At 40.4% G+C, this 22,789-nt stretch overlaps 1 protein-coding gene across 1 annotated transcript in view; it reads right to left on the reverse strand.

The window, feature by feature from the left end:
- LOC139216193 (neural-cadherin) overlaps positions 1 to 22,789 on the reverse strand; it is a 241,800-nt gene that overhangs the window by 131,238 nt on the left and 87,773 nt on the right. The window contains exons 7-12 of the mRNA XM_070847299.1: positions 18,200 to 18,342; positions 7,557 to 7,729; positions 3,994 to 4,162; positions 3,378 to 3,548; positions 2,425 to 2,597; positions 889 to 1,056 (exon numbers count right to left, since the gene is read on the reverse strand). Of these exons, the coding sequence (XP_070703400.1) occupies positions 889 to 1,056; positions 2,425 to 2,597; positions 3,378 to 3,548; positions 3,994 to 4,162; positions 7,557 to 7,729; positions 18,200 to 18,342 (997 nt within the window). The remainder of the gene's footprint in view (positions 1 to 888; positions 1,057 to 2,424; positions 2,598 to 3,377; positions 3,549 to 3,993; positions 4,163 to 7,556; positions 7,730 to 18,199; positions 18,343 to 22,789) is intronic.

Genomic DNA, 22,789 nt, shown 5'->3' on the forward strand with positions numbered 1-22,789 from the left:
ACTGTTCACAGTGTCACCACCAGGTCCTGGAAGAAATTATTACACCTTCAATTTAAAAATTCAAAAACCTTCTTATTTAACAATTGCCTTTTTCAAATTACAGAATTTGCCAAGAAAATTGCTGTACACTCCCTTGAGTCCTTGGGAGTCTTAGTCATAAGCATTCTGAATGTTTGACATTTAAAATCAAATGTACTTACTCATTTAAAAGAAAATATTCTCAGGAAGTGTAAAACTGTGTGAGAATGTCCACCTGCTTACACTTGTGTGTACATGTGTGATTGTTTTTCTGTGACAGTAGCAGCTTTGTGAGCGAATGCCTTTGAGTCAAAGCATTTATGTATGTGAGTGTTTACTTGTTTCTTGTGCCTGTTTATAAGTCAGCGTGAATTTCCACATGTGTGTATGAATATGGATGTCCGCTGTTTTCCTGTGGCTTTGACCGATCAATGTATTGCACTTTAAATCTTTTATTGAATTTGGAACAACTTCCTAATTTCCTAATCATATTTGATTAACTTTATATTTATTGTGTTTTAAATTTTGCTCTAGTGCATTTTTGCTTCATGTAGAGCATTTAAAATTGCCTCATATTCTTTTAACCTTCATTTATTCAGGGTAGCCAAAAACTGTATTGCAGTCTGGGATAAGAGCCTTGCTCAAGAGCACCTCAGTGGTTGCAGTGAGGGACTTTTCCTGACTAGATTTATCTCGCCAGTCTTGGAATTGAACCTGCGACAAACCTGCCTCTCACTTCTACCCGATCTTTGTAGGATGCTATATTAAGAAACACATCAATTGTACAATACTCTTTTTATGTTAGAAAGGCAGCCATGTGTGTTTGTGCATCTGCTTCTTATGTGTGCCCCAATCCCCGCTTCAACATACCACAATGGGTGTGTCTCGGACAGTATTTTCTGGTATGACCACGCTGTAGCTGTCTTTCTCCCACTGTGGAGGCTGATTCTTCACGTTGGTGATGGTGACGGCCAGCTCCACTGAACTGCTCCTGTTCCCCCCATCTGTAGCCACAATTTCCCTGGTGATATAGGTCCTCTGTGGCAAAAAGTCCAGAGATAAGGTCACTTAATGGTGCGTTCTTCCGTTGGTCATTAGTGTGACACAGTGATGAAATTATAGCTTCCTTAAAGTGTGATAAACCTTGTGAATCTAGACCACAGAGATTTCAAGTGATCCGTTTTGCTCACTTCTGTGTAGGGAAAAATTGACTGCGGGCTGCAATTGGGTAAAACAAACATACTTAGGGATAATTGTATTGATTGAATAGCATAGCCCACTGTGGAGCAACAGTTTTGTAACCCTTACAAGAGCAATTAGCTTTAGCCACTGCAATCAGGGGGAATGATCTGTTTTAGTAACTACAGAGAAAAACTTAACTAAACATCTGTACTCCCACTGCTCCTCAATTGGCATATACGTTCTATGTTATGGAGGTTTTCTTTTTAATAAGGTGTTTCAAATTCACGGGTGGAAGAATTGTTTTTCACAGAGTCAGTTTTCCCACTGGCTTTATGAACAATTATTTTCATGATTTTTTGTAGTCACGTAGTTTTAAAATTCAATCATTGCTCTTAGCAATTAAGATAACCGAGATTATCACATTGGCAAAGTCGGAAATAAACGCGTAGGCAGTGCCTGCTTGTGTATTGTACTTTTTGCAGCTGTACTCATTAGTGGAAAAGTTTTGCTTCTTCAAACATGGATATGTTCTAGTGAACCATTCTCTTAGGCAAAAATATTGGCATGGTGCCAGGTGTTGGTGTAAGATGCAAGGTGCTAAGAATACAGACATGCATTCCTCTTGGCACTGGAAGACAGTGAGTTGTCGCTTTTTGGGCTTATAATTGTGGCACTCATCTGAGGCACAGACTTGTTTTGCGCAAACAATGTGGAAATTTCCTCTATTGTTTGTTCATGTTCCCACCAAGATTTTTTTTCTTACTGGTAGTGAAGCTCGGGGTTAGAGGCAGTGAAGTGAAGAAGATATCAGCAATGTTACTTGTCCTGATGCCAAAGAAAAGGCTTCAGTGAAGACATTATCTCACACTCAGGCAGCTTGTCTGCTTCTGGCCACCTGAATTCTGCCCCCCACTATGAGAAGAAAAGTGCCAGAATGGAAATACACTTGATTTTCTGGCCATGTTCATTGCTAGCATCTCATGAGTTCTTGAGTGACATTTTGTAGTTTTCTTGAAGTATCTTTGTACCATTTGGGGTGGCCCTATAAACATGATTAGCCCAAGGGTACCCAGTTTGTAAAAAAAAAAAAAAAAGATGTGAAAGATTACTTATTTATTTGCACAATTTCTAATCATATCTGCTATGATGAAAACACAGCAGAAACTGTATGAGGTACCGTAAGCTCTACATATAGCATAGCTGAAACCAAAAGGTTTGGTTTACCTGAGAAATGGGCTGGTTGACATACACCCAGCCTGTCAAGGGGTTAACCCTGAGGTACTCTGGCTGTTCACTGGACATGGAGTATGTGACAGCTGCATTGGTGCCAAAGTCATCGTCATGCGCTGCCACCCGCAAGAAACTAGTCCCAATCATTGTGTCCTCACGAAGAAAGTCTATGGGAGAAGAAGACATGAGGCCATAATTTGCAGTCTTTTATACTGTACTCATTAGTACAGGGGGAGAGTGAGCTCCATGCATTGGAACTTAAGAAAACACAAGCAAATGAAGAAAAGATCTTCAAAGATCAACACATTCAGAAACTCAAATTATCGCCTTGTGGTTGATTGCCTCAGGCGACCAATCAAGTTGCAGTTAACATCCATGTCTTTCAAGACTTATGTAATATATTTAATGAAGACTTTGAAGGAAATGCTCCTTTTCCAAGTCCAGGGTCGAAGGATGGAGGATGTTGTTTGCAGCACAGAGTGTGAAGCCCCTAAAGGCAGACAGTGAATGTATTTGTTGTTCAGATTCTACTGTGTGTCCATTAGTGTGAAAATGAATTGAGCTGATTCTAAATGAGCACAAAGTTGAGGCCATAGTAGAGAATCCTTCAAATACAGATGTTGCTGCAAAGAAGCTACTAATTCGTATATGTGGATTCTTCACACACATTTTCAAGCAGCAGAGAAGAACAATCCTCAGTCACGTTTTATCCTATTAGACATTTGTGTGAAAGTTTGTCATAATAAGCAAATGGATTTTTGAGTTGCCAAAATCATGTTCTGTGACAGTACAGTAGAACTGGAATCATGACATCAAAATGTTGCTTAAACAAACATTGCTAGGGTTAACAATAATGATTATGTCTTCTTTATTTGCTTGCTTTACTCACTTGCAGTGGATTGAGTTTACTTGCTGACCATACTTACTTTATACCAAGATCTACTTACACTCATATCGGATGTTCTCAAACTTGGGACTGTTGTCATTCTGGTCCAGGATGAGGATGTTGAGCTGACAAATGCCAATCAGGGGGTCAGCTGCCTGGTCAGTGGCAGTCACTGTCACCGCATACTCCCGTTGGCGTTCGCGGTCAAATTTCCTGGCGGTCACAATTACTCCTAGAGACAGAGAGATACATAAGGTTGATCAGAAAGCTAAATCATACCAAATATTGCTTGTTCTGCTTGTCCTGAAGTTTTAGATACCAACATTGATATATACTGACCAGCACATTTAATGAAGACAGGACCGGGGAAAAACAAGCTTTCATGTGGCCAAGGCTTTTTTATTGTTTTGTGGTGTTATTTTTAAAGAATACAGATACTACAACGTGGCTTAAATGTGCTTCAAAAACACTTGAAGTAGAACAAAATTCTACTGCAGCCATTAGGCTTTGAATGATCCTATGATCCTTTTTTAGCTGCAAACTTATGACTTATCAACTTGTGGACACCACATGCCTTGATGGACTGTATCAAGCATGATGCATAAGAATCCCCACTGCTATAATAGTATGTGCACTGATTAGTGCAAGTAAGAGTGAGTATGTGTGTGTCTCATTACCGGTATCTGGGTGTATACTGAATGCAGGCACAGTGGAATCTTTGTGCATAAAGCCATATGTGACCCTGCCATTAGAGCCCTCGTCGGCATCCACAGCATGGACCTGCAGAACAAATGTCCCCGCTGGCTGGTTCTCTAGGACTGATGTACTCTCTCGGTACTGCTGACACTGAGGAGAATGAGACATCAGACAGGTTGGAATGAGAGAAGATCAAGACAATGTAAGTAAGGAGAAACTTCGATCAATACTCCATTCTGTCAAGCCTGTATGCAAGAGTGTGTGGGAGGTGGAATGTTATTTATTTTGAAAGGACAGATTGAAGATTACTTACTGGTGGGACAAAAAGTGTAACATGGACAAAGTGTAACATGAAATTATCAGTGAATAAACATAGAAAATAGGAACCCTGTAACATTTCATTGTGCTTGTTCGGTGCAAGGTAGACTGGTAGGGGGTCAGGAGTCTCAGAGAGTGTAAGCTCTAATGGCTGGGTGATGGTTCTCAATAGCTGCTTAAGTGATGTTCTCACTGTAGCTTCTGCACTTCGGTAAATATGAAATCTTCCGGCACCGAGTGTGTTGTCCAAAGCAAATCAAAAAAAGCAAATTCTGAATGAGATTACAAGGTTACAAGGAGTGAGGTTACAAAATATATGATATGAATTAGGTGTATTTCTGTCAGCCAAGTAAAACCTTTTTTGAGAGGCTCAAGTCTGATAGAAACACTTTAAAATAATTATTTTACACATGCCAGACCAACTAATGCTGTGCCATCTCCATGAATTTTTGATGAGAGAATATTCCAAAGCACAATAAACTGCTCATAAAACTACAATACGAGCTGTGTAAAAGGTAGTGACAACATAAACAGAGAAAAATATATGTTATGTGTGTTAGACAAAAATAACACGTTGAAATTTGAGTTGTGGTTTCACTACATGCATTTAATACCCACACGTTGAGTCCCCTCATGCTGCAGTGTAACATTTAACTTATCAGGTACAGAAGACAGAAGTTGTCAGATATACAAAGACCTTCATTATACTAATCTAAATACTGTCTGGATTTCATTCTGTCTCTACCCCAGTTTCTCTCTCTGGTCTATCATCTGTGTCTCTCTCTTACTCTGTCTCCATCATCTCTTTCTCTTTTTGTCCTGTCTCACTGAAGCACTGATGTTGATGTGACAAACTCCCAACTTCCTCCTTCTCCTAAGTCTTCCTTTCTCTGCTCATCTGTCCTCCATTCTTCAACAATGCCTTGTCTGTGTTGACCCCTTTAAGCTTTCAAAATGTTGTCAGCAGTACATTGTGCCTTCTGTGCTTTACAGTTTCCCTTATATTTTGCAGCAGTTACAGACACAGTTTCATGAAGATGTCCAGGCTTACATGTGGGCATCCACCCATGCACTTATTCAGAAGCATCAAACAAAGTGCTTTATGTTACAAATGCTCATTCAATGTGGGTGTGTAGACCAGACATTCCACACCAGATAAACACAAAAACAATTCTAAAAAAAAAAAGAGATGTCATAACTGCGGTGTCTTGTCACCAATGCTGTGATTTGCATTGGCAGAATCTCTAAACACAGCCAAGAAATGGAGAATATCTGGTTTGGTCACCTTAGGATTGCATCTCAGCTTTTTGCAGATGATGTGCTTTTGGTTGCCTCAGGCCGCAACCATTGGGATGCGCTGGGATGGTTTGGAGCTGCGTAGCAGTTGGGGTGACAGTCTTCACCTCCAAGTCTAATACCATGGTATTTCGTTGGAGTTTGAGTATCTTGGGGTCTTGCTCACGAGAGAGGCTAAGATGGAGTGTGAGGTTGATAGGTGGCTTGGTTGACATAATGAAGGCATTTGCCAAGTCTGTTGTGCTAAAGAAGGAGCTGAGTTTGAGTTTGAAGGAAAAGCCGTAATAAATAATAAAGAACTGATAGTGTGAACATTGACGAAGAAACCATATTTACTGTAGATCAGTCGTGTCTCACCGATACCCAACCTACGTAATCCAGATTGGATCAGTGCATCCCTAGAACTGCCGCACTTTTCAGTGTGGAAAGTGGGAAAGGATCCTGAGCCGTGAGTTCACTACACAAAATGGGTTATCTTTGTCCATGCTGTTCCTTTGTACTTTGTTTTCAAAAGTGTAGTCAGTCATGTCCTATGACCCTCTTTCCCCACACAATGTTTAATGTCCCACCTGGGTATTTTCCCTACTACAAATCTAAAACTGTATGTGAATAAACCAATATGAGAGAGGGTCACAGGGGTACTGAAGGTTAATAAATAAATGTAGTCAATGTGTGTCTCTGTGGCTCCGGTCTGATATGCCACAGGGAAACGCGGGATCTGGCTATATCCGAGAGATTGTGCCTCTCTGTATTTGTATTTCTCTGTGTGTGTCTCTTGGTCCACTGATCCAGCCCTAAGCTCAAGAGAGGCTACAGTACGTTATGAGATTGGGCATCAAAACAAGATAAAAGGGCCTTTCTGCTTCAGTGTTCTGCTGGTGGCTGCCAGCGACAGGAAACACCAACTAACCTCAGATGTCTTTACTAAGTGAAAACCTCAACACACTTTTCTTGGGTACTTTTTCCCTCAGTTTCTTCATCCACCTTTAACCAAAAACAAACAAACTAAGTGACTGTCCACTATTTCCTCTTCCATTTATCATTATGTTTTTCTTTGTTCATTTCAAATACATATTTTTTTCTTTTCATTTTTTAAAATTCTGCCATTGACTCAGTAGAGACATTGGGTGGTCAGGGGTTTGTTTGTCCGTTGCAATCAGCATCCTGCCAGCAGAGACAAAAGGATGAATCATAGACTTGGAGTAGGATGCCGGCAGGAGATTCCTGAGAGAGAAAATTGAGCATACAGAGCACATTAAACACTGGAGACCTGGAATCGGCCTCTTCTCCTCTTGTCTCTTTTCTCATGGCTCTCATCTTGTCGCCTGGCCCTCTGTTTCTTTCTGCTAAGAGGTGAAGCCGAGAGGGAAACACTTGGCACTCACTTTCCCCCAGGAGAGAGTGAGCAAGGTTTACTCAGCAAGCCCCTGCTCCTAATCTTGGCTCGAGATACCTCATGGGGCTTGAAAAGTCACCTCATTTAAAATTGAGACATGGTTAGAAAAAAGCAGGTGGAGACATAGCGTTTCCAGATTGGGTCGGTCGGGATTTCTGCCACATCCCTCACCGCTTTAATTAAAAGACCAAGATGATGTAGGAAATAGACGAGAGAGCAGAGACGAGGGTCAAGCTGCCTAATCGCTCCTCCAGAGAGCAGAGATAGAGGCTAATAAATAGCGGCAATAGACAGACAAAGGGAGGGAGACAGAGGAGTGATGGCAGAGAGAGACATGGAAAAGATAGAGTCAGAGGAACAGAACCAGTAAAGAAAAGGATAGAGTGGGAAGCCACTCAGATGTATCAAGCAGACGAGAAAGAAGAGCAAAAAATTGCATGGCAACCAGGAGAGCAGATGGTTATCCAACACGAGCAGATAATGAGTAAGACTAAACAAAGTTTAATGATGTCACTGTGCCATTGCTCATCTTACCTTCTCAAAGACAGGCTTGTTGTTATTCACATCATCCACTCCCACTATGACCTGGGCCGTGGCTGACAAGGCCTGAGGTCCGCCTGAGGCGTTGTCATCCGTTGCAGAAACGTTGAGGACATATTCAACCCCCTGGAGGTGAGGTGGCGGGCTGGAGCGCAGACGGATCAAACCTGCAACCAAACATAAGCAGAGCAATTATTAACACATTCTCCGTCATCTGTCAGGGTTAGGGTTAACCCTTACCCCCCCTCCCTAACCCTAGCACTGCATATATGACCTTGCAGACATCAAAGTAAATCACTGAGTTCAATTTAGGAACCGTTTTATGTCAAAGTTTAGCTCAATCCTTTTAGATTTTAATTCAAATTGAACACTACATACAAATTCTGGGTTGACATCGTTGGCACAGCCTTTACCGTAATTGGTGCAGCTCATACCACACACACTAGCACAGATAATTAAAGCTGAGCTTACAGACAAAATTTAAAAAAAAGAGAGAAATAAAAAAAAAAAGAGATCTCTCACATCAAAGCCATTTGCTTTGGCATGAAAGTCGATGGCGAGCAAACAAAAGCACAGGTGCTTCTATGTCCCTCATATTCAGTCCTACAAGTTGGAACGCTTGAAAACACATATTGTCTGTGAATTTGAATGGGGGTAACAGGTGAAAAGTAGGTGAGTAGTACAGTGGCCAAAAACCGTCCTTAAGTAAAAGTATTCATATATTATGATAAAACAAAAAAGTTATCAAAGTCACTGTAGTTGATTAAATCAGAACCGTTAAGGAGGATTTTAGAATGTAGAACTTACTAAGTAGGTTATGTTGATGCTGTTTCCTCTATAAATGTGGTGAAAACAGGCTCTACCATGCTAATGCCACTTGGGTTTGAAATCATTTGCCAACCATAACCACAAATCTACACAATTTTACCAACCATACCTATAAGGGAACATATGAATGTTTCGATCATCAATACTAATGTCCCGTGAAAATTTGTAATGCTTGTGAGTTTTAGTTTTCATAACTCTTGTGTGACATGTCTTATTCTGCTTTGTTTCATGGCAAGTTTGTGCTAAATGACTTAACACATGGAAATGTTAGCGTTGGAATGGCAGAAACATAAGAGACTCATTTGTGATTGTGAGTAAAATGGATATTATTGTAATGTGGAGAACAGTTCTCAGCAGCTGTGTGTGTGTGTGTGTGTGTGTGTGTGTTGTGGATGATGTACTCTCAGCAGCCAGGTGGTATGAAATGATGAAATAATCAATACAATCAACATGATATAGAAAAGTGAGAACCATGTTTAAAATAGCCCAGATTATTCATTCCATTCTCTGTGCTGTTGCAAAGGCACGGTAGTTTCCTTTGTAAATAAGAAGAAAAAAGCCAAGCCTTGAGAGAGTAAGAAGTTTCTGGTGGACACACGCTTTCTTATTTCAGTTCTTAGCTCTGAGAGAGATTTAATTAATTATGGCTACACAACATATCAATAGTTAAGTTGATTGGTATTCCCCTTCAGCGCCATCATTCTGGCATTCCATTTCATCCTGTCTCTTTTTCTCTCTTACTGACTCTCTCTCTGTCCGGTGTAGGCGTCTCATCTGCATCCCACTCTGCTTTAAATGACTCTCCTCCACTCTGTATTCATCTCACCCTTTGGTGCTCTGTTTACTTTGTGCGTGTATGTGTGTGGGCTAAAAGTGTGGACACGCTTATTACATCCTCCTTATCTTCAGAGGCAGGGGCAGGTGCTATGGCTGTCATGTGTTCATTTGGTTGTGGTTTCACAAGAGACCCTGGAATTGGAATCATATGCTCTCTTATCAAAGATATGTACGTGTTTGTGCGCTATTCATTCTTCTACCTCAGTTTATCAGACCACAGTGACTGATGAGGCAGATTACAGCCAGACCTTGTATGAGTTTTGTGTGTGTTCGTAGCTTCTGCAACAGCTTGACACACGTGGGAAGATTTGCATTAAGTGATTAGCAGATGAGTCTTTGCTTCACCCTGTTCCCTTTATCATTCATTTTCAAAGTAGAGCATTTTTGTTGCACATGTACATGTACATGTCCATTCTGTTTGCCTTTGACTGTGCATGTGTGTGTTGCTGCACAAGAGATGGAGGTTTGCCATGGAGGGGGTGTCTGCCTCGAGGTGTTTGTCACAATGGCTGGTTCCCTGGCACTGCTGTCCATGGTTAAGGGTATGTGTAGGTGTGTGTGTGTGTGAGTGTGTGTAAGGGAAAGAGATAAAAATAGACAGGGAGGGAAAAGCAAGAGAGGGAGAACGATGATTCCAAGCCGTAGAGGTGTAAGGGGAGGACGCTTTGCTTCAAGAAAGACGTGTCACATACATTGTGTCAGACACATATAGATGCATAAATATACTCTCACACACCTACACAGTGAAATACACACGGCTACACTTATATTCAGCAAATGCTGCTGCAGAGGTTTATGCCGAGTACAATAAAGTCCAGCAGTGAGTTTTTGCAAGCCACACTTTTGCCAGCCAGCACTCTGCATGAATGTAGATAATTAATATATGCCTCACAGCCTAATTTCATGTAATATGTTTTAGGGACAACATGTTGCCTTTTGTGTTTTTGAGAGTCCAGATTTTGTGGTTTAACAGAAATCCACCACATGCTTGCAGATTTAAGCTGTTTTCAGTTTCATTAGTCTTGCAAGTTGACCCAATTTTCACCACATTCTGCACACGGCACGGTGTTGACATGCTGTGTTGGCTCAGAATTTTGATAGTCCTTACCACTGTGAAACACAAATGCTTTTAATATTGAAGATACACACAATAAAATTCCTGAATGCCTCTTGCTAGACTACCTATGTTTTGGATCAGCCAACAAAGTCTTGCAATCTTGCAGCCTTGCCAGTTTTGATACCAGTAACAGAACGATGCTTCATTTGATATGTAGCTTTGAGGAACGTACACATATTTTTCGACAGCAACCTTTATTAGTTTAGACAGTAGAGAGAAAATACACGACTAAAGGATGGGGAAAAGTAATAAGAAAACTACACCAAATGTTTCAGTACTTGACAACTTTCAGTGTTTGACTGTCCTTTGTACCACAGACATTTTTTGGGTGGTACTCAAAAATGTATTGAGATTCAACACGACCCTGTATTCTTGGTATTTTAAAAAAAAATTATTTAAGCCTATTAAATTAACTGGCTACTTTGGATCCACATTTAACCACCTTTACACACACAGTAATACAGTGAACAGCACTGTCAATGTGAGATGGTTCTTTGATTATGAGGGGGACCTTTATGCCAATATCTTTTCACAAAATATACTGTGAATGTATCTAACTGAACTGTCTTCAACTGTCTATCAACTTTAAGACCATGGCCATGACTCCTATTACGCATGCACTTTTTGTATTTGAAATATGGAATACTCAGGGCAGAAAATAAGCACCAATCATCAGCCAAATGTTGGTAAAAAAGGGGGGCTGGTAGATTTCAGTATAATAATTAATATAATAATAAAAACAACTATTGAATGGCTGGTGAATTTGAACATTTATCTGCAAGTGGTTGGTAGGTGATCACATATAAAAGAAAAAAAAAATAATAATTACAATGATTGAAACACCTCAGCATGAAAAAAAAAGAAATTGCTGGAAGGATTTCATTCAGTATTGCTGCTGTAAGAGGCACAACCCATCAATTACACACTCAATGCTGCATCACATTTCTTTGCATCAAATATCACTCTTGCTCCTTCAGTCCAACGTTTGCATGTGCATTTCACTCTGCTCCTTCTTACATGTAGACTGGGCTTTTAATCATGACCGCTCCTGATCACCGTTTTACTGATTAGTGTTCTGTTAGTGTTCTGCACCCCAGTTCCTATGTTTTCATGCATAGTTGAGTCACTTGGACATGTTTCAATGTTGGAAGTATGGCTTTTTGGCCATAATTTTTCCCTGAAGACCACTTCTGGCCAGATTTATAGTTGAATCCCACTGGTTTCTGCTGGTTCTGAGCTGACAGCACTGCTGCACGTCTTCCAATTTTGGAGAGAAGGAAGTATAATGCGTCTTTCATCTGCTGCGCTAAGTTTCCTTGGCCGACCGCTGTGTCTACGGTCCTCAACGTTGCCCGTTTCTTTGTGCTTCTTCAAAAGAGCTTGAATAGCACATCCTGAAACCCCAGTCTGCTATGAAATCTTTGCCTGGGAGAGACCTTGCTGATGCAGTATAACTACCTTGTATCTTGTTGCTGTGCTCAGTCTGAACATGATGACCTGTGACATGAAACTGTCCTCCACAACCTCACCTTGGTAGAGTTTGGCTGTTCCTCACCCAGTTTTAAGCCTCCTACACAGCTGTTTCTGGTTCAGTTAATGACTGTGTTGCAACCTACAGGTGAAACGGATGATCATGAGCACCTGTTTGGTATAACTGGTTAATTATACACCTGACTATGATCCTACCAAATCCCTACAAAATGTCAGGGATTTAGTAATTCCACTATAAATAAAAAATGACTCCTCAGTGGCAGTCCGACCTATTAATATTGACATCCATAGAGCCGCATTGCTAACATGGTTAAAACAGATTGTTTTGGTTTTATTTGCTTGAGATTTCTGCCATAATCCTGATTCTATTGAAGTAATAGACCCAAAAGCAAACAGTTTGCTCTGGGTATTATCCAGAGTAAAGGGGTATTGTAATGGTTAATTTCCAATGCTTTGAGCACCACAGATTAAATTATGTATTGTAGTTTAAGTATAAATCTTTTTCTCAGATCCTCAGATAATAATTGAATACTTTTACAAATAGTGATTGTGGGTTAACAGACCTTGACCTTTTACATTGGTAGTATTAGTAATAGTGCAGTAGCTGGATCCATAATAATGGTTATAGTCATAGTTGTATTTGGATATTTAATATAAAAAATGTGGACTCTTGACACTTATAGTTGTAAATTAAAATTAACAAAAAGAAATACTGTATATCCATACCAAATATGCATCAAGAGCGTAATCACTAGTCCACCCTTCTCTCTCCACCCACGCTGCGCCAATAGTGCTGCGGAGTGCACTCACACTTAATGAATTGAGACAGAAGGCCAGATAAATGTGACCAGTTCAGTAAAGGCAGCAGGCACAGACAGAGAGAGAGGCTATGGCCTGCTTGCAGTGTTACATATACAGGGAGCACCGGAGGCGCCCTGTAGTCCAATCCCTGCTTTACTCTGCCTCTGGTTGGCATAAACGTCTAATAGGGCCTAAAAGCCTTATATGAGAACAACACATGCTGGGTAAGTGGTTGAAAATGGGACATGGAAAAGGTTTTAGGACATTCAAAGAACAAAGCATACACCAAGCGTCTGATCTAATTTATGAGATATGTGTCCCAGTAGTATGGGCTGTGGCCGTGTTCGTCTGTGGGTCTCGGGGAGTATATGCTGGCCTGCATGTGTGTAGATGCATGTATGGATACATGTTTGGTTCTGAGTGTAATATTCTGTGTATATACACAGGTGTTTGTTGGATGAATACAGTGTAAGACTACATGTCTACAAATGTTTCTGTCCTGTACGATGTCAGCATCTGCATGTGCTCGTGTGTGTATCTGGTGCCTATATAGAGGTACTGTAATGCACGTGTTTATGTACAAGCCCAGTGCTGTGTTTGTGCACAAGGATGTTTATTATTCAATAACATAAGTACAGACCTCTCTGTGTGTGTGTGTGTGTGTGTGTGTGTGTGTCTCTGTGCATGCGTATGCATGTGTGCTGCTGCTAACAGGGCCAGCACATATCATCGCTTATCCGAGATGGAGAAGATGTTTCCTCAGGGGTCAGTGAGCAGCCGTCACTTCACATGAAGGCAGCCAGGAGGGAGTAAGTAGAAGGACGAAGCAAGGGATGGATGAGAGACAATACAGAGGACAGAGGAGAAAAAGGGGGTGGATGGAAGGCGTGCTTCCTCCAGTCAGCATCAGAGTGACAAAAAAAGGAGCTATCAAAAAGAGTAGGAACTGGAATAGTGGAATTGTGAAGGAGAGAAAGAGAGAATAACAATATATTTGCCAGAGGAAACCAGGGAGAGGAATGAGGGCAAAACAATGTGGGTTTGTTACATAAAGCTGGGATCAGACACAGGTCAGCACATCAGACCAAACACAATAGATACTAGGCGAGCAGTTCAGGAGGAAAGACTAAATAATAAAAATAAAACAAGACAACAGGAAGACAAATGCTGCCTAATCACCGGTCATCTATGTGTCTCCACTACAAACAAACTCACCTACTGCCTCCCTCTCAAGGAAATGCTCTTTTTCCGAAATTCCATAAAACTTAGCTGAGAAAAAGTAGTTCATTGAAGCCCATTTATTGGTGCCAACCATTTCCCTTAGCTGACAGTAAATACTTCCTCCCCTCCAACGGAGCGGGTGTTTCTATATTTATGGGTTTTAATAGGAAGAGCGTGATCATCGTATTGACCGGCCTGCTTGGATCCTAATGGGTGCCCTAAATCTCAGAGAAACACACTGTATTCTGGGGTGAGTTACAGGCAAATTAACATGGAGAGGGAGGCCGGCAGGACTGCTCCTGTCAGAGGGGAGGAAAACAATCGCTTGAATGATTGTCAAACATTTCTGATGAGTGGGGAGGGGGGCTGGCAGCTAGACTGGAGAAGAGGCAATAAACGATTTTCATCAGTAGCAGAGAAGGAATGAGATGGGTTGGAGAGGGTGGGTGGAATCCAATGTGTTCGCCTTCCATTATAAGAATCATAAAATATTTTTAATGACCAAATATTGGGCACTTTGAAACAAGATATTGGATCATATTACAAGCATTATGGTGTCGCACTTTGGCTCACACACTTTGCTGCAGACAAACTGTGTAGTGCCTTTATGCATATCTGCATTTGACTAACCTCCCACATGTGCGTGCATGTGCCAATTTGGCTGGTTGTCAGTAGATTTACAGTGTCGTAAATCTATCCCTGCTAAATGTGTGCTAAATAAAGACATGTACTGTGACAGTGGCATAGAGAGAGGAAGCAGCAGCACACTCATAACAGCTCACATTTGTGTTGCAGAAACAGAATTCTGTCCTTTTTTCCATCTTTTCTGTGTTGCATGAAGAGGGACTGATATACCTCACTTAAATGTAAGTTGTCCACCCGAATCCAACTTCCTGTTTATTTCATTAGAACTGACAAAACATAATTGTATTGTTGAATATTTAGTCGATTAGTCAATTAACAGAAAATGAAACAATGTTGATTGTTGTGTTAAGCCTGGTGATATTTAATATTTTTCTTATCATCAACAATGACAACGGCAACAGCAATGTGTCAGTGCATCTCTCAATACTCTTTGACTTTGACGGCCTGTCTATGGTCCTTCACCCCAGTCCAATCCATTCCTACTGAAGAAATAAAGTTCTCACAAATGTAAAGTTACATATAGTTTTTCAAGGAACAAGTTAGTCTATCACATGTCACAAAATAGTAAAAAAGCAAATCAATAGTTCACAGAGTCCAAGGTTGTGCCTCAAAATGACTTGTTTTGGCCAGCTACCCATCCTAGACCTCTAAGTATCTCATTCAAAGCAGAGGCCATATAAAACAGAGAAAGCTAATAACTGCAGCTCTAAAATGAAATAAATGGTGCTTTTGTTGGGTTGCATTTTTACTAGCAGAAAAATACACTTGGTGCACAATACATTTGGTGCACCAGCATGTATTTAGGGTAGAATGGTGATACGGTATGGATTCAGAATAAACCATAGTGTGTGTGTTAATCTGTCATCAATGTGTCTTAATAGTTTTGGGAAAACAATGGAGCTCTATGGCACAAGGAAATAAGAAATAACCTGAGCAGAACCAGAAACATATTTTGACATGTCACACTATGACACTTGTTGTGCCCTGTGTTTGAATGGCACGGCGCTATCAGTACGTTATTAGTAACACTACGTCACCATGGGCCCTGGGAAATTGTATCAAGTATTGTATATTAAAACATGTAACAGAAAAAACTGTGATTGCTTACCCCTTATCAGAGGACCAGTACCTTGTACATTTGCTAGCAGGCTGCAGGGGGAACTTTGTCAAAAACAGATGAAAAATTAATGCATAAATTTATAGGCTATTTGTGAGGTAATTACTTTGCACTTTGTACAGCCTGTCTGTGCTATATCTTTCTTCATCACTCCCCATTACAGTCTTTAACTTTGCCTTTAGATTGAACTGTAAAACAAAGCTAGTCGGTCTGAGTAAGCAAGTTTGGAATAAACCTCAAATTACCATTGACGTGCACTAACTTGGTCAGTGTGACTTAATGAAAATTAGAGCCCCAGAGTATAAATGGCAAAGTATGCCATCATTTGATTGCCTATGGAATCAAGTTATAAGGCACAAGTCCTCTCCCTGCTTGATAAAATGACCGCCGCTATCAGCGATGCGGTGAATGTCATTGCTGGTGAACAGAGGAAATTGTACCTTGAAGTTTTGTGTAATTGAATTTGTAAAAGTCATCGTATTACCCAACAATATGATATGCAGATTCAGAGGGGGTTGCAATTTACAAAAGGGTCGAACCACTATGAAATTGCCACCATCTCACTGCACACATACACACACACACACACACACAAGGCGTCATTAACGCAGTCTCCTATTTCAAATCGCCTCTGGCATTGCTGCTCCTGCCTCTGAGGAAGTTGAGATGAGTGACTATAAACCTCAGATGATATTTTGTTACAAAGACACTGTGGAAACACTCCTCACACTTTGGCTGATTATTCAAATGTCTCCATGACACGACCTGTCAGGATTTAAATATCCTTGACAAAGCTTCTTGCACTAGGAGGGAGGGTAGTACAATGGACACAGTGAAGGAAAGAAAACTGCATTAAACACAAAATGTGAGGCATATTTTCAAAACCCCTGAGGCACGCTTGACAAACTGCAGAGCCTTTACATTTATATAGTGTACGTAAATATAGCAGACAGCAAATAAACGTGAAAACAACTGAATAAAACACTTTGTGGATATGTGCTAAATCTACATAAGTGAATAGCACAATAACATCAAGCCCTGAGCAACCTAAAATTCTAAGATTTTTCCATAAAAATCTTAAGCACCAAGGTAAAATAATTCATAAAGCACTACTATAAAGAGGGTACATGTGTCTTAAGTATGCATTTATAAAAGTGCCTACACATCGTCAAGCAGGCAGTTGCAACTATGATTATATACCGTCTTGCAAGCATGTGCTTCTGTGGAGGGACAGGAAACACATTAAGGTACCAGTATTTAAAGGATCACACGCTCTTTAAGTCTCTATATTTTTGCTTCTACTGAGAGCAATCATATTCTAAAGTGGCATCCCTTGGATGTGAAGAAGGAAAAAGAATTCTAATCCGTCTACCTTATCTTCCATTCTTTTATTCATTTTTTTTCCCCTAATTTGGTTTTATTTCATGATAATTTGCTTGCTTGTCTTTTTTTCTTCTTCCTTCGTCCTTGCTTGTGTCACTTTCTCCCGCTTAAGGCTGCCCCAAGGCCTGCAGGAGAAAGTGACGAAAGGTGGATGGTCCCTCTAGAGCGGTCCTCAACCCTACAGAAGACGGCCTGTTCATTTGGGTCTTCTACTATACTATATACTATTATACTATACTAGTCCATTCCTCCAAACCGCCCTCAGTCCAAACCAGTCATTTTGAAGTGTCACCCCACTCAGGGGAATTGGTAGTTATACAAGGGGTGAGTGCAGCGTCTGGCAACCTACACAAAAAGTGCTCTGTCTTTTTGTTTGGCTGCTACCAGCACTTCTTTGAATTTTCCAGGAAGGTGATGCTGTCGTCACACTCCTCACGCCACGCTCCTTTCAGTCAACTCATCAGATATTATACAGGGGACACCCTGGTAACCACATAGTCTTTTCGGAGCTTTATGAAATATCAGCTAAGAACTACCACAACAGAGACAGAAGAGCCCATTTGTCTGAGCATATCAGCCAGACGCTGATGGCAATGATATTCACTTTATTGTTGTTTCTGATGGATCATGTCATGCACCCACATCCTCTTTGCTCTATGGCTGTCACATTAAGCGGTGACAGCAGGGACATCACCACTATTAAGCTCATCCATACAAAGTGTAAGGACAAGCATCCTACAGTTGGTGCTCATGGTGAGAAAAACAATGTCAGACAAATAGATACAAATAGTTGATAAAAAGGAAAGGGGCAATGCTTGTCTGTCATACAACGGCGGTCAGAGTGGTGATGTGTTGTCAAGGAAACAAAATCCACACATAGTGTTTTTTTCCCCTCATTGCCTAAGCACTTCATCCCTGACCTCTGAAGCACATATCGACCTAGGAAAAAAAATGCTATATGGACATGGGCCCTAAATATGCAAACAAATCAGTAAACGTACATAAACAAATGAATGAATTAGCTGATGGGTGAGGGGGTTCTGTATTATTCTAAGTTGTATGTTTGTGAATGGTATGCATGCATTTGTCTGGTAGTACTGTGCAAATTCATAAATACCTATTTGAATGAAAACTAATATGCAGATAAGATGAACAAGAGTAAAGAGCCGATTATTAAAAAAATCAAACATGTCTCACCTTTTTGGCTGTCAATGACAAAGTTTTCCTCCTCGTTTCCTGTGGTGATCCTATACGTGATCCCGTCCCCGTCAGGGTCCTTCGCCAGCACCGTGGCAACAAGTGTGTTGGGGCCCGCGTCCTCCGAAACAAACGTCCGATATCTGAAAAATCACATTTTTCACAATCACAGTCAGACAGATTTTGTGCCACTTCCTCAGGCTGACATCTGGTAACCATAGCAAGTTACAACCCTGTTTATTCTGCTGAGCAATGTGTGAACCAGTGGCTGTGTTGCACACTGTAACCAAAAATAGTTTCATCCTGTGGTTACTGCAGGCATGAGACACTTAACTGTGACTTTTCTCGTGAAGTACGCAGTTCTAAGCAGTGATTCTGGGAGCACAAAGCTCACACATTAGGAACTGGTTTCCAACATATTGAGCAGACTGCATGTTTCAGAGATGCTATGTCTATGTTAAATGTCATGTGTTTAATATGGGAAGTGTAATTTCAACACCACGTACACCAGCTACTAAATTGCTTTTACCATGAACCCCAGGTGTTAATCAGTCTCCGAACAGCTGCAAAAATACTAACTAGCAGAGTTCTGAGGAGCAGCATGCAGACCTACTGCAGGACAGAATTCAAAATAACCTCAAAATTCAATTCAATTTCTGACACAATTTTGGAAAGCGCCATAGCTCATATTAACATAGAATAAAGACTAGCAGTAAAGACATAGAGAAGATTTTCCACCAGGATCACAGACTTCTGCCCCACCCATCTTCTATCACACCTACCATCATACAGCATCTGCAAAGCAACACATTTCAAACTTTAAGAGAGTGTAGTGCAGGGTGATTATGGTGAAAATGAACTTCCTTTTTCTGTGTCACTATCCTCCTGGTAGACAGACAGAACCCTAGTTACATTTTTAGAGTGTATATGTGAATTTCTGGCTTCTAAATCAGTGGACAAAGGTTCGACATGGTTTCATAACTGTGTAAAAGCTTTTTAGATATAAATGTGATGCTTTCCTGAGCAATGTACAATAGAGACAGTTATACAGTGTTATAAGCTCATCAGTACACTGCTAACAGAAGCATTTAACCAGTAGATCAAAGACAAAGCACTTATAAACGATGTTAACAATCCATCGATCTGGATCAATGTATTGATTCATTGGCCACAATCTAATAGCACCGATGCAAAGTGGAAACAATGATCGACATCGTCCCTTTTGAGAAACGCCTTTATTTTGATATTCCCATGGTATGTCTGTATCACCGCTAGATGATGGCAAGCAGCCAAGAAAAAGACTACGAGGATATTTACTCCCCAGTCAGGAATAAATCAGCAGTGTGAAAATAGTTTGGACTTTGGAGAAATAAAAACATTTACAGGCTGCTCAGCTGCTGGCTTGATGGACTCTCAGCTTAAAACAGCACATGGAGGCATCAAGAATAAGACAAAGGAAATTCACAGGCGAGTACAAACGGTGATACATACGGAGCAGTATTTAAGAACGAATAACTCTGAACTCTATAATGGATCAGGCTAACTTAGGTGTACCACAGAGGTTTTGTGAGCTGACTGAAATTCCGTTATTCAGTTTTACAGGTTCCTGGGCTCACCTCTGTAAACCATAGAGTTTGACTTTTTTTAGACAAATGAATAACATCAATAAATGCCTGTGAATCAGGTGGGGCTGGGGGTCCAATAGGTGAGGTGGGGCCTATCTGTATTTTAGTATATATAATCTATTTAAGTAAACCTGCCTTGACATGCATTTTTTATTTCCCCCCGCATACCAAACTGAGCTCAGCTTCTTCCTCTGAAATTCCCCTTCAGTTTTGTCTTTGTATCTGAAATCAGTTCGAACTTCAGCTTTGAACTCTCTTTGGGCCTTACACAGACATTTTTTTTTAAAAATGATACACTTTACTGAAAGTACAACTTTTCTTGAAAGTCTGTCCTACCAGGTTGACATCAGGTTCACATTCTACATTCATGGGACACATTAGAGCTATCCTTATGAAATAACATCACATAAAACATGCCGGCCTCTCTGGGTCATTAGTTAAACATTAATAAGTATCACCCGTTCATACTGATGGAAGATGATGACTCTGAAGCAAATATTCACGGATGAGTTCAATTCAAACTTTTAGAATTTTGAGAGTTTACAGAGGGTTTAGAGCTTAATGAAATATATTAAACTATTGCAAAAGTACAATGCCATATATATTACACATAAACATATGACATACTCTATTCAGTAACATTGGAAATGAAGCAGTAGGGTAGCCTAAGTGAGCAAATATGCAGCTATTCTAACTTGTTCTCAGTGCAGTTTCCCTTCATTTAAAACCTTTTCTAGAATTGTCAATAAAATGTCATAAATATGCAATATTAATAGATTAGCTACAACATCATTAAGGACATTTCGGAGCAAAGTCCTCGGTAATAAAGAGCATACTAAAAAGCCTGTTTACCACAATCAAAAAAAAAAACAACCCAACCAACTAGAATGTCAGACTCTCTCTCACATACACACACATAGACACACTTCAATACTGCAGTATTTCATAAACACCAGCCACACACACAGAGCAGGTTTTCATTGTTTTCCGTTATTTCCTGTATTTTATGGATGGTACCTTTTCTTTTTACATTATTCTTGATACTTTTTACAATTTTCTCTTTGCTCCATTCATGCCAATAAGTTTGCCTTAGAGACAAATTGCAAAAAAACCTTGAAAACTTTTGTCGCCACTAAAATACTGAATGATGGTGAGCTGAATTGTATTCACTGTGCTCACACCACTGAAAAATTAAATTTAAGATACTTCATATCAAGTTGTTCTTTCAAAAATAGCGCTGTGGTTACTCAAGACAATCGGCATACTGCGAAGTGATCAGTGGCACACCGTCTGTGTTGGAAAAGCGTCCAAAATGACAGATTGACTTTCATTAAGAGTAAAAGGGAAAACTGTCATTTAAGCAAACTGAACCGTTAAGTACCTAATTGTAGGCATTTTTCACTCAAGACTAAAGCTTTAGCTTAAGAGACTAAGAGATGTTCTCTTTTTGCTGTTGTCTATCAATGACTCACTGCCTGCTCACATGTCCATGCACATCCAAAATGGAGGTCTAGTAACTCTGTTAGCCAGACACCAGCCTGTCACTCTGCCCTAGTGTTGAGGCCCATTCATTTTTCACTGAAAACAAGGTACTCTGATTAGGAGTTGAACACTGTGATCATGTTCTGTCACTGCCGTCTTTCTGCCTCAACAACTGTTGGACTAGTTCTGCCTGGGAAGATCAGTGATGTGCCACTTGTTTGCTCTGTAGAGTGTTGAGTAATTTCAGCCCACACTCTGCAAGCTGTGCATTTCCCTGCAGATCAATACGCAAGTCAGGCAAGGGGAGATGCTGTGCTGTTTCTTTATTATGTAGTTTCTCTAAAGATACATAGGGCAGATTGATCAAGCAGCTTTTTGTTGTGGTCTAAGGAAGCTATTTGAAAGATCATTAGATAATTACTTGTACTTATCTCACCTGAAAGCCAGAGAGAACTAAAGTCTTCTTCTGCAATTCTTTCTGCAATTTGATGGCAAAATTACTATCTTTCACATTCTTTTGTCCCAACTCGCCAAATTAACTCTACTTCTGCGTTACAGATGCGGACAGAGCAATGATTATAGATTCAAATGGAGTAGGCTTGAAATTAAGCTTATGATTAGACCAAGCCTGAAATGGCAACAGCAGCTGATGTTGGCTTCTACTTTCCTGCAAGGAATATCAGCTTCATGAAATGCTGAAAACTTGGTGGTAATGAAAAAAGTTGATGAATCAATGATTCGACATCATTCATCCATCTTGCTTGCACATACTTAGATAATCTGAGAGAAGGTAAATACTGTTAACACTGTTAATACCAAAATTCCCACATCTAAACTGCCACAGGGACCCATGCAACAGAGGGAGTCCATATGCCCCCCAAAATGAACAGCCATGCAGATTGCTGATTTCGTATGTGTGAAAAATATCTGCTGCCACAAGTAACAAACATAATATGCATGTGCAATGTATCCTAAAAAAAGAAAAGTAAAAAAATATAACGTAGCATGCAAGACTAAATTATGGCACTGAAAATGGGGAGTTGACACGATAAGGAAGACAAATACACAAACTCTTTGTCCTGCACAGTGTAAAAAAGCAGACCTATTTGTACAGGACTGACCATTAAGTAGGTTGTAAAAAAAAAAAAAGTGCAAAGAGATCCACTGTTATGACAAATTTTTCAGAAGGCATTTTAAAGTCAGTCCTACTTGACAAATACTTCTCTCTAATGTTTGCAAGCAGATGCTCGTGGGCATCTACTGCATGAAGGACTGCCTATGAAAGTGTCTGAGAGAGAACGAGAGGGTGGCGAGAGATCAGGATGGATCACTGAGAGGAAGCAAAAAAGCCCAGTAGTCAGGCAGCAGTGAGATGCCTTTTGCAATCACATTTGAGCTCAACCACGGCTCTTATTTGGCCAGATCAATGCTGCAATCAGTTAGAAACTGCCTCAGACATCCACCACCAGGCATTAATTACTTT

Source organism: Pempheris klunzingeri, chromosome 1 (genome assembly GCF_042242105.1).
Source record: "Pempheris klunzingeri isolate RE-2024b chromosome 1, fPemKlu1.hap1, whole genome shotgun sequence".
NCBI lineage: Eukaryota > Metazoa > Chordata > Actinopteri > Acropomatiformes > Pempheridae > Pempheris > Pempheris klunzingeri.